This window comes from Solanum lycopersicum, chromosome 10 (assembly GCF_036512215.1).
Source record: "Solanum lycopersicum chromosome 10, SLM_r2.1".
Lineage (NCBI taxonomy): Eukaryota > Viridiplantae > Streptophyta > Magnoliopsida > Solanales > Solanaceae > Solanum > Solanum lycopersicum.
In genome coordinates this window covers 25,437,030-25,450,644 of record NC_090809.1, presented here as the reverse complement: position 1 = coordinate 25,450,644, position 13,615 = coordinate 25,437,030, and the positions used below count along the sequence as shown (strand labels likewise).

At 36.5% G+C, this 13,615-nt stretch overlaps 1 protein-coding gene across 1 annotated transcript in view; it reads left to right on the top strand.

Moving 5' to 3' along the window:
• The window catches only part of LOC112940199 (protein FAR1-RELATED SEQUENCE 5-like), a 30,914-nt gene extending 18,310 nt beyond the window's left edge, over nt 1-12,604 (top strand). Inside the window, exon 4 of the mRNA XM_026027977.2 lies at nt 12,185-12,604. Coding sequence (XP_025883762.2) covers nt 12,185-12,604 — 420 coding nt within the window. The remainder of the gene's footprint in view (nt 1-12,184) is intronic.
• The last annotated feature ends 1,011 nt before the right edge of the window (nt 12,605-13,615 follow it).

Here is a 13,615-nt window from a genome sequence, read left to right as displayed (position 1 = left end):
TTCATGGGGATGTGAGTTGTCTGAACTCTCCCCATATCAGTGCTCAATACTACTTCAAAAAATAAGTTGCCTGTTATGTTCTATAAACATATTGATTCTGTGGTTTGAGATAAGTGCTAAAAATACTTAGCTCAATGACTATCTTGGAAATCTTAGTTTTCCTTCTTTCTTCTTTTAGAAAGCTATAGTTCTTTTCTGAGAACTCTCCCTAAGGTTCTAGGGAAATCAATGTTTTTATGTTTAAATGTGAAAAAAACATTTAAAGTATCTTTAGAAATACTTAGTCCACATATATATTTGAAGAAAAGAACTTCAAGTTAAATCTTTACTTAGCTTGAAACTTAAGTCTTAAAAACAGTTAAAATGCCTAAATAAGACCTTGAAAACCTTTAAGAACTTTACTTTAACATACTTCTTAACTTCATTGACTTTGATCTTATCGTTCCTTGAATTGAATTATGGATACAAGGTTATTATTTGAGTTCTATAATGATTTCTAGTTTTTTAGAGATCATTTGAAGTAATTGGAATCATTGGAAGGTGTTAATGTACCTTTGAAGAACTTAAAAGGTCTATACTACAAAAATTTGTTAAAAAAATGCTGATGTGGGCGCACATGTGGCACACCGCGCCAGCCTTATTTGATTGAAGCTTGGTTCTGGTGAAGTGGTGGCATGCCACGCCATGCCCAGTGACTGAAGCCAGGTTATGGCGTACTGCAGGTTGGACGCTCCTAGCTTGCCCATGTGCGTCTAATGAATTTTTCTCTATATTTTTTTATCTCCAGATCTCCTAAACCTCCTAAACCTCCATGGTTTCATCCCCAAATCCTTATGATCATCAATACTATCAATTCCCAACTGCTATAACTTAGAAACAAAATCAGCAACTACTAATCAACACCAATGGGTATTAAATCAACTCAACCAAAAGGTATTCGACAAAATTTATCAAGAACTCATTCAAATAATGTGAACAACTCTAAAACTACAGAATTGAAACAACATTGGCGTGCAGAAGAATTAATCCAACATGAAAGATCTCAAGTACCTTAATAGGGATCACCCCTGATTAATTTCACTAGAATCCCTTAGCGTTCTTTGCTAAATCTTTATCTTTCTTCCTTCTTCTTCTCTTCTCTTTTGTCCAAGGCCTAAGCGTGAAAAACATTTCTAATTTTAACTAAAACTTGTTTTTACCCCAATAAAACCCCTAAAATGAGTTATGAAGTAAATGGGTAAAAAAACTAGTTTTCCCTTCCTTCAATTCGGATTAGACTTTCTTGAATTCAACAACCCAACTTTCGAAAGACGTATCTCCCTCATAGATATTGAAATTGTGAAAACTCGCTGCCATTGGAAATACATTTCCAAGGGATTTCCAACTATAAAAAACACTACCTCTAGCTCATCCCGAGCTATAAGTTATGGCCATTTTAAAATGACCAAACCTCACTTTTTAAACTTAGAAAAATTTCTAGCTTTTCCCTTTTCTTTCCAAAAGTGATTATTCTTAGTTTCTTTTCTTATTCTAGGCTACTACGACTTACAAAATGTTATAATATCTCTCCCTTGGGGACATTCATCCTCGAATGAGATTTATTTAACTACACTAACAATAGTAACATCAAGTTCAACACTCAAAATCAAAAGCAAGTACAATATGCTTACTCATAAATTATAAAGTACTTAATAAGAGAATGAGTACCTTGATCTGCATTCTCTCCGAATTCAAAGAGATGTGGATATCTCTTTTTCATGTCCTCTTCAACTTCCCAAGTTTCTTTTTCAACAAACTGGTTTCTCCAAAAGACCTTGATTGACGCAACTTCCTTTATCCTTAACTTGCGAACTTGACGATATGAAATCTTAATCAGAATTTCTTCATAGGATAAGCTTTCCTTAATCCCAAAATTTTCTGTTTGTACAATATATGAAGGATCACCTAAGCAGTTTTTCAACATAGAAATGTGAAACACTAGATGAACTGCTGCGAACTCTTAGGGTAACTCCAACTCATAAGCTACACTGCTAATTCTCTTAAAGATTTCATAAGGACCAATACATCGGGTACTGAATTTCCCCTTCTTACCAAACCTCATCACACCCTTCATGGGTGAAACTTCAGATATACCCAATCATCCTCCTCAAACTCAATCGGCCTTCTCCTAACATCTGTGTAGGATTTTTGATGACCCTGTGTTTTTTTTAATCTCTCATGGATCACCTTCACCTTCTCCATAGCTTGGTGAAGTACATATGGTCATATAAACCCTGCTTCACCAACTTCGAACCACCCAATAGGAGATTTGCATCTTTTCCCATAAAGAGCTTCATTTGGAGCCATTTGGATGCTCGAACGGTAACTATTGTTGTAATCAAACTCGATGAGCGATAGATGATCATCCCAATTCCCTTTGATATCGATCATGAAAGATATCAACATATCTTTTAAGTTCTGGATAGTGCGCTTGCTTTCCCATCTTTTTAGGATGAAAAATAGTGCTTAAGTTAACCTTTGAACCCAAACCTTTCTTATAAGACATCCAGAACTGTCCAGTAAATTCTGTAACTCTATATAAAATGATTGAAACTAGGAATCCACGAAGTCTCACCATCTCTTAAATGTATAACTTTGCATAATCCTCTGCCGAATGAGTGGTATTTACCGGCAAGAAGTGGGCTGATTTTGTCATTATATCGACAATCACCCAAATCGAATCATGCTATCTGCGAGACCTTGGAATCTCTGTAATGAAGTCCATGTTAATCATCTCCCACTTTCATTTTGTAATTTCTATATTCGTAGTCAAACCTCCAGGACTTTAGTGTTCTACTTTGACTTGATGGCAATTTGGTCAATTGTCAACAAACTCAACAATGCCCTTCTTCATGCCTTCCCACCAATAAACCTCTCTCAAACCGCAGTACATCTATATGGAACCCAGATGAATGCAATATCGGGAGTTATGAGCTTCCTCCATGTTTTTTTTGGCGTCCATCCACCCTATGCACACACAACCTACCTTGATACTTCAGCATACCATCTCCCCCTTGTTCAAAAGACAAAACTCTTTTCCAATGAACATTTTCCTTCAAGTCAATCAAAATGGGGTCTTGGTCTTGCTTCTCGTGAACATCTTACACTAGGGATGACTCAGCCCCATTGGTCACCACTATTCCTCCTTCTGTGGAAACCATAAGTTTGACTATCAGGCGTGAAAGTCTGTGCACATCTTTGGCTAGCTCTCTCTTTTGTTCTTTAACATGGGTGGTACTCATCATGGAAAGCCTTCTTAATTCTTGAGTTACTTTAACCACGTCCATTGTGTAAGATTGAGATCTTTTTGGATGAACACATGTTATAAGTTTTATGGTAAGTGAATATGTAAACATGAACACCATACAAGTAGTGACACCATATTTCAAAGTGAAAAATACAGCAGCCAACTCTAAGTCATGGGTTGGGTAATTCTTATCATGAACCTTCAATTGTATGGAAGCAAAACTATAACCTTGCCATTCTACATTAACACACATCCCAAAACCTAGTCTTGATGCATCACAGTACGCCACAAAACCTTGAGTACCCTCTGGTAAGGTCAAAATTGGAGCAGTAGTCAATCTTTTCTCAACTACTTAAGTTTTTTCTCATAAGCTTCCGACCATTGAAACATAACTTTTTTCTGAGTCATCTTGGTCAAAGGAGATGATATAGATGAAAACTCCTCAACAAACCTTCTATAGCCAACCAAAGCCAAGAAACTCGTTATATATGTTGGAGATGTGGGTCTAGGACAACTCTGAACTACTTCTATCATTTGGATATCAAATCTACTCCCATCACCAGAAATGATGTGACCCAAGAATGCCATAGACTTAAGCCAAAACTCACACTTGGAGGACTTTGCATATAACTCCTTATCTTTTAATGTTTGAAGAACTATCCTGATGTGACTAGCATGATCTTATTCATTCCTTGAATAGATTAGTATGTTATCAATGAAGACGATAACAAACAAATCTAAATAAGGTTTGAAGACTCTGTTCATAATATACTTGAATGTTGCAGTGGAATACTTAAACATATGATAAAACCCTAGAAAAAGCTTTAAAGATAATAATTAGATAAAGTAGCAACCTAAGTCTTAGTCGATTACAAGTGAAAGGAAAAGACTAAAAAATTACTACCATTTGTCTATTCACATCCTAAGGGAACCATTCTTCTTGCTCACAAACAAGACCTGAGCACCGTAAGGTGAGACACTTGGTCAGATAAAACCTTTATCTAAAAGATCTTTTACTTGTTCTTTGAACTCTTTAACTCTACTGATGCCATTATATATGGCGGAATAGAGGTAGGACGAGTATATGGAAAAAGATATAAACTGAAGTCTCTCTCTCATGAGTGACTCCGGGAAAATAATCTAGAAGTACTTTTGGAAACACTTTTCTACTAGAACTGAAGGAATAAGAGGCATCTAAACACTAGAGTCATTCACTAGGACTAAGTCATAGACACACCCATTAAAAACTAAATTTCTCGCCTTAAGATAGGAAATGAATCGACCCTTCGGCACTACTGAACTGTTTTTCCACAATAAGACTGGCTTATTTAGAAATTGAAACTTGACTACTCGAGTTCTACAATTAACTAAGGCATAACTTGCATGAAGCAAGTCCAAACCAAGAATGACATCGAAGGCTACCACATTTAACTCAACTAAATCAGCGATTGTGTTCTTGTGATTGATGGAAATAGGACAATCATGACCGACCCTTTCCGCTATAATTGATCCTCCAATAAGGGTAGAAACACTGAATGGTTCACTAAGTTGCTCATGAATGATAATGAAGTTCATGAAGACATATGGAGTTATGAAAGATAAAATCGTTCTTGGGTCTAACAATGCATAAACAGTAAAGTCTAAGACTTGCATCATACAACTAACAAAGTCTGGCAAATCTGCATGTGCTTGGAGATTATTGAGAGCATACAAGAGGTTCATTTCTCCGCTAGCACCAGAAGTAGCTCCCATATGTGCAGCCCTATCTAGTTGAGAAACTAATTATGACTGAGCTGTATTACCCCCATTACTACCACCTAGCTTGTTCTTTGAACACTCTCTCATAAAATGCCCGATCTGACCATACTTAAAGCAACCCGTGGATCCCTTACAAAAAACACTGAAGTGATTTCTATCTTACTTGGTACAGGCAGGAAGCTTACTACCTCCATGCCTACACTGCCCTGTGAATATGCAAGCTTAGCTTGGGAGTTCTGACCCTGATTATCAATCCTATCTCTGGGTGCAGGTGCACTAGTAGATGATGGTGCCGACCTCTTTTGTTTATGAAATTGTGGCCGATTCGAACCACCTTTCTATTGCTCAAACTCATTCCAGTCTTGGCTTTTGTGTTTCTATACTCCTTTTGTCCCTTAGCTTTTCCTCCTCTACGTGTTATACATATATCATCAACCTCGAAATGTCTATGTCTCCATTAAGTATAATCCAACCCTCTTTGTTTGAAGAGCAACCAAATCCGAAAAATAACAAACTTATCCTGCTCCATATGTCCTTAACCATCTCTGGAGCATAACAACAGAGTTGGGTGAATTTAAACTCATACTCATGCAAGCTTAGCCAATCCCGTCGAATCCTTCTTAAGGGTGAGGAACTTATGTGCCTTGGTCTCTCTCAATTCTCGGGGAAAGAAACGCCCCAAGAAGGCCTATTCAAAACAAGCCCAGCTCGCTTGTGGTGCATATTAATCTCTACACTCTTTCCACTTGTCAAACCACGTTCTAGAAATGCCCTTGAGTTGATAAGCAACTAGATCAACTCTCTCAATGTCAGCAACATGTATTACCTTGATTACCTTCTTCAAATCCTCAGTGAATTTCTCTGGGTCCTCAATAGCGTATGAACTAGTGAAGCTTAGGGTACTTATCCTCAAGAATTCCCAAATCCTCGAAGTGTCAGCCCCTCCTTGTCGAGCTCCCCTCTGTTGACCAACCTGGGTAGTCAAATTCACTCAATATCCTGATAGTCTCACGAAATTCAGTGTTTGTAACTTCTCCTTGAGGTTGTACTTTAGGTGCACTAGGTAACTCTTGTTCTTGAGGTTTGATATTCTTCCTAGCTGGACGACCTTTAGTTGCTCTTCGTGGAGGCATGGTTATCTGGAACACGTGCAAGCACGAATTAGAGAGAGACTTTTAGAAATAGACTCGAAGACACAAAAAGGAATATGAAAGAAGTGAGAAATTTGTAAATGTTGTAGCCTCCTAATCATAGATGTGGCGCGCTTTACACCGATGAATAAGACTCTACAGACATGACTTCATAGACACGCTACGACTAATGAACTCTTTGCTCTGATACCAAGTTTGTCATGCGCTAAGCCTACACCATGGACGTAGCCAACACTGAATGACCATTTACAGCCATAAGCAGACCCTTGTCCTGGATTACTTAACTCAGCAGAAGACATAAACATAAGATAAAACCTAAGAAAAAACTTTAAAGATAATAATTAACCAAAGTGGCAACCCAAGTCTTAGTTGATTATAAAAGAAAGAAAGACTACGAAAACTACTCACATATATCTATGAAGCTTGTAAAATAACGAGGGATGTTGGGACATGACCCCTAATCATCCTAACAACTGAAAACTATAAAAGTAACACTATGCTAAATATGTCCTCCAGAATGAAGGGAGGCTCAGTAACTGACTCTGAGCTGCTCAATGAATCAATGATATGCCAAATGCTGATCCTACTTACCTGCGTCTGCATTATGATACGATGCAGGCCAACTGACATCAGTACATTGAAAATTCTAACAACACTTCAACCTGAAAATGAGTAAGAAGGAACACTAACCTTGTCTCTCCTCAACTCATAAGTAACTAACTCATTTCAGTATAATGCAATATAAAATTAACTGCAATATAAAGAAATTCTATCTGAAAACATGTTGTAAACTCTTAATGTATAGAAAGATACAATAAACTCTGATATGTATGTAAAAATACAAATAAACTAATCTGTATAAAAAAATAATAACTATTGTTGGAGTTTCCCTGAACGAGAACCATCACTTAAGAGCTACAGTGATGATACAACAATCTACCTCACGCTACTAGCGCATCCTATATTCGGCCAAAGTATAAGACCTGATCTGCCTAATTGATCCACCAGTCTAGTCTTAAAAGGGTTCATCTAAAATTTATTAACCCTTTTCTGCCTATGGCGGCTACATGGTTTATGGGGGCTATGAGTTGTCTGAACTCTCTCCCATATCTTTGCTCCATACTACTCCCAAAAAATATGTTGGATATTATGTTTAAAAACATACAAATTCTATGGTTTGAGATTAGTGCTCAAAATACTTGTCTCAAACTCTATCTTGAAAATATTAGTTTTCCTGCTTGGTTCTTTTAGAAAGTTAGTTCTTTTCTGAAAACTCGCCCTAAGACTCCTTGGAAATAAAAGTTTCCTTACTTGTTTAAATGTGAAAAAATATTTGAAGTATCTTTAGGAATACTTAGTCCCCATATACCTTTGAATAAAATAACTTCAACTTAACTTTTTACTTAGATTGAAACTCGAGTCTTAAAACAAAGTCAAAATGTTAAAACAAGGCTCTTGAAAAACCTTCAAGAACTTTACATTAACTTACTTCTTAACTTTCTACTTTACTCTTAACTTCCTTGAGTTTGATCTTGAAGTAATTAGAATCATTGAAAGGTGTTAATATAAGTTGGAAGACTTAAAAGGTCTAAACTATGAACAATGAAATAAAACCGCGGATCCGGGCGCACTGGTGGCACGCCGCGCCAGGCCCCAGTGACTGAAGCTAGTTTCTAGCGTACAGTAGGCGTGATGCGCCAGGCATTCCAAGATGCTTATAACAAACTTTTCTCTTCATTTTTCAATCTCCAGATCGCCTAAACCTCCATGGTTTCATCTGCAAACCCTTAGGATCATCAATACTATCAATACCCAACTAATCTAACATAAAAAAACATCGGAAACTACTAATCAACACCAATGGGTATTAAATAAGTCAACTAAATGGGATTCAAGAAAATTTATCAAGAACTCATTCAAATCATGTAAAAAAACTCCAAATCTACAGAACTGAAGCAATATTAGGGTGCAGATGAATTAATTCCCATGTACCATAATAGGGATCACCCTGACGAATTCCACTAGAATCCCTTGGCATTCTATTCGAAATCTTGATCTTTCTCCCTTCTTCTTCTTCTCTTTTGTTTTCTCCTAATCCCTTAGCGTGAAAGACTTTTCTAATCTGAACTAAAACTTGTTTGTACCCCAATTAAACCCTTAAAAGGAATTAGGAAATTAATGGGTAAAAAGAGTAGTTTTCCCTTCCTTAAATCTGGATTGGACTTTCCTTCAGTCAACAACCTAACTTCCTAAAGGCATATCTCCCACATACGATATCAAAATTGCGCTAACATGATGCCATTGGAAAGATCTTTCCAAGCGTTTACCAACCATAACAAGAACTACCTCTAACTCATGATAACCTAGAAGTTATGGTTGTTTGAAAATGACCAAACCCCACTTTTTAAACTTAGGAAAATTTCCAGCTTTTACCTTTTCTTTCCAAAAGTGATTATTCTTAGTTTCTTTGCTTTTCTAGGCTACTACAAGTTACGAGATGTTACTGTAATAATCCAAAAGTATAAGACATATTATAGAGTCTAAAATAGGTGTCAAAAGGTTTACAATCTGTTTTAAGGTCAAATTTTAATGTATATAAGTCATTTAGGAAGTTTAGGAATCAAAACGTCAAAGAACGTCCATGACGTCCGAAAACTAGTTTAGTGAAATTCCACTGTGCCTTAGACTATTTGACTAAGTTTTAGCCAAGAATTGATAAATTTTGGTACAAGTGTATTACTCGTATTAGATTTGATTCGTAAATGAAACGTCTGGTCACGACTCTCCAAGGACCAGCCAAGGGCCCATAAGGAGGACTTATGCATTTTGGGGTCAAAGGATGCCCAAGGCAGTGTCCACCAACTGATGCAACAAATGATCTGTTGTCCAATCCACAGGGCGTGGACTGCTTCCGTCGATGGACGCTTAGACAAATACACATGAGGTATAACTTGACAAGTCTCTAAACTAAACTACTGACCAGCAGGATGGTTTGTCCCTTGGTCCATCGATTGGCACCCGAGGCGTCGTCATGGTCTCGTCTATGAGACCACTATTTTTGCTATTCGTTTTAAGTTCACTTGGATTAATTAATTAAGTGGTTAGACAATTATTTAGGGGTTAGGTGAGGTCTAATTAAGTTAGTTAATGACCTATATAAAGACTAAGCTAATTAAACTAACTTAAGCCTTCAAAATTCACAAACCCAAATTATCCTCCTTTATTCTTTCTCTTTCACAAGTACAATAACACAATAGAAGGCAAATTGAAAGGGGTTCTAGGGCTGAAATCACCAAATTTCTCCATAAATCTCCATCAAACATTAAGGTATGGAATTACTTTTACCTTTGGACTTCTTTCCCCAAAGGGTTCCATCAAATTGATTGCGAAAGATGACTTTTCATGTGAGTCTTTTCCAATCTCCAAATTGATACCTTAAATTGATCTTCTTATGGTTTATTTGGATTGTATTGATTAAATTATGATGAATTATTACTATATTACACTACTCATTGATAAATTGGTCTAATTTGTAGAAGATTACCTTTTTCCCTTAACCCTAGGTTGTGATCTTAATGTGAATTGTGTAGTGTTGGTTCAATCAACTTTGTTACTGGTTAAGTTACTATCCCATGATGTTATTGTATCCGTTGTGAATAAATTAAGATAAATTTTTGTCCTATCATGCTAGTTCTTGAGTAATTGATCTAGCTTGTGAAGTACATTATGAATTTAACTTATGTCTCTTATATTAATCTATCAACTAGTGATGGATTGTGATGTAGTGATTCAATTGATTTTATTATCATGTTGGTTATTTTTGTGTGATGATATTACACCCTTATTGGGTTGAGTTAAGAGTTCATGGTAAAACATTGATGGTGGATTATGAAGGAGACTTGGCAAGTCTTATGATCTCAACTTTTTACTTCAATTATGGTTGATTGTGATTAAGTGCTGATGTTGTATTGAAGTATACCTTGTATTAATATTGATAGGGTTGGTGTGATGTTAAATTGAAATGTCTTGACTATGGTTTTGTAAGTTGTTGGCTAAGATGTAAATGTTATAAGGATGGTGATAACTTACCAATGTGCCTTATAAGGATGTGATTATTTGAATGTGCTAACCTCACTTATATGGATTGTAATGAAATTACTATACTCATGCAATTATCATTGAGATGATGATGATGATTATACAAGGGATAGATCCTATGACCGACATTAAGCTATGATGATTAATAAATACATTAAAGACATTTCAAAAGAGATTCTATCTTAGCACCGAGTGAATTAGAGTGAGGAGTGCCCTTCCCACATAGGAAAGGTAGGATCACTAAGGTACTCTTGAGATTGGATACAACAATGCATATAGCATAAAGAGGGTCCCAACTATATCTCCTAGTTCTTGAACCATGTTTCCCCCATAGGAATACTAGCTAGGGGATTCACATAGTTTCTATGTTCATGTTTTGGTACTACCTTTGCAAGTAGTCCTCCCTCCTTCAGTGTAGGGTTGCATGACACTGTATGTCGGTTATGGAAGATGTTACCAAAACTAAAGTAAAGAAATAAAACGGACTCTAACTAAGATAACTTGAGAGGTGTGACTTAGTCTAGGTAGGGGTATGGAACTTTACCTATACATTGCATTGGTTGGCCTTAAGTGAAGTCTTAGGAGTATTTTCTTAGATATGAATATGCTTATAAATGTAAATAATATGTATATGAGGATTTTACATGTTGGTGCTATCCTATGATGTTGAATTCACTTATGAGTGTTTGGTGTCTATTGATAAAGTATGATGATATATACTATTAATTATATGCTATGTGAAATAGGACATTGGTCATGATTCTTGTTGAGTTCACTTGATTGAGTAAGGTTATGAGGCTTTGCTTAATCATTGCACTAGTTGAATTAATAAGGTTCATGGGTAATGATCTTTCTTTGTTTATGTTGTAATGAACTCTTATTCATGCTTGTTGATGTTATAGCTTGATAAATAGGGTTTTCTTGACTATTTATTCAAATTGTGTGGATGAGCATGTTAACTTGACTAGACTTAGTATTGTTGGTCTCGTGATGTAAGCTCTTGACTTAAGTAATATGTTTTACTGATTGAAATGGTCTTCTTGAATGTGAATAAGACTTTTCAAAGTAAATTGCATACTTTAAGGGAGATGTCCTGTTCTAGCATGTTTTTATGATGTGTGTGCATTTGGTCTCATACTTAGTACAAATGGCATTTTCTACCTTTTTCCCGACATTTTAGGTTTCGGTCGTTGAAGGGCTTTTGAGATGACTTTGAAGGAAGACTTGGAATTCTCACTCATCCAAGTTGGGTAGGTCCTTACTTTTCGAGGGCAATGCCACTATCAAGCTAATGAAGTTGTTCTGGTTTTAAGACTTCCTCGTTCTTTCCTTTTCCTTTGAGTACTAAAGATTGTAAAGACTATATGTGTCTGTTATTGTATTGATGTATGGGATATGCCCATTTGTGGTATTCACGTTTAGATGGTTATAAGATGAGACATTCAGTTTTATGACTATGTTATATCTTATATATATATATATATATATATATATATATATATATATATATGGTAGAGGTCTATGTAAACCTCAAGATAGATGTAGAAAAGTTTTAAAGTTTTTTTACATTTTTAGCCTATGAATATAATGATGTAAGCTAAGAGTCTAGTCTTAGTCCTCAAAGTGGATGACGACGCTGGTTACGTCTAGGGGGTTCTCCCCAGGTTTACAAACTTGGTAGCAGAGCTTGAGGTTGAGTATTTTAGATTCAATGTCTTACTTAACAACATCTATGTAGATTCTTATTGATAATTGTTAATCACGCCACACTTATGAATAGGAAACTATAACATGCTTAGAAAACTCTCACTTTATTGGAAATCCAATATCGGACCTCTAGAGTCTTGACTATATGTGCTCTTAGCATCTAATACTATTATTATGATTATAGGTAGTGAGTACTCGAAGGAACGTGCCACGAAGACTTGATGAAGAGATTGCCAATACGAGAGCTCCTGCCCGAGGCAATCAAGTCCCTCATCTCGAAGAAGATGTTAATGATGACAAAGATTTGGTAAGTCCTCCTCCTTTGGTGGATGGTGAAATAAGGGTTTCTTTTCTCCAAATGGCTCAAGTAATTACTACTCAAGCACAAGACGTCACTATTCAAGATCAAGCTATGATGGCCCAAGCTAATCGGGAGGTTGTACCCCGAGTAACCCGATATATTGGTTCCATGGCCTCCCGTTTGAGGGATTTCACTAGGATGAATCCCCCTACTTTATGTTGGTCCAAGGTTGAGGAAGACACCGAAGATTTCATTGATGAAATCTACAAGATCCTCTGTGCTATGGGGTTGACTACTATTTAGAAAGCCGAGTTAGACACTTACCAACTCAAAGATGTGGCCCAAACTTGGTACGTTCAATTGAGAGACAATAGGCCCTTAAAAGGTGGACCGTGACATGTAGGTTTTCAAGAAGGTTTTTCTTTATAAGTTGTTTCCTAGGGAGAAGAGGGAAGATAATATGGTGTAGTTCATCAACCTTCGTCAAGGAGGTTTGAGTGTACCTGAATACTCTTTGAAATTTACTAAATTTTAAAAGTATGCTCTTTCTTTCCGACCCTAGAGATGAAATAAACCGCTTAATGACGGGATTGTCGGATGACTTGAAAGAAGAATGTCATTTGGCTATGCTACATGACAATATGAACATTTATTGTCTCATGGTTCATGCTCAACAAATGGAAGAGACAAGGGCTAAAAGAAAGAGTAGAGATGTCAAGGTCTTTTAATGATGGTTCGTCAAAGGGTAGGCTTTACATTCAAGACAAGCCTAAGTTCTAGAAGAGGTTTTCTGATCAAGTTCCTACCAAATTTCCCAAGGCTCGTGATGATAGGGTTTCTAACCCAAAGCCTCAAAAAGGAAGGGGTGCTAGTGCACCTACAAGGAAGCCAACTTGTAGGAAGTGTGTCAAGAAATATTATGGTGGTTGCCTTCAGGGAACGGATAATTGTTTTGGTTGTGGTAAAAGTGGGAACAAAGTTTGAGATTGCCCAAATGTGAAGGGACAAGACAAGGAGAGTGGGCAAACAAGTGGTTCTAATGATGCTCCAAAGAAGAATCACTTTTATGCTCTCCGCTCTAAGGGTGAGCGAGATACTTCCTCCGACGTGGTGACCAGAATGTTGAATGTATTTTCTATTGATGTATATGCTTTACTTTACCCCGGTACTACCTTTTCATTTATTATTCCTCTAGTAGCTAAAAAGTTTGACATTTTGCCCGATATCTTCAATGAACCTTTTATGGTGTCTACCCTAGTGATTGAGTTGATTATTGCAAAAAAAAGTATATAGAAATTGTCCTATAATGTTTCC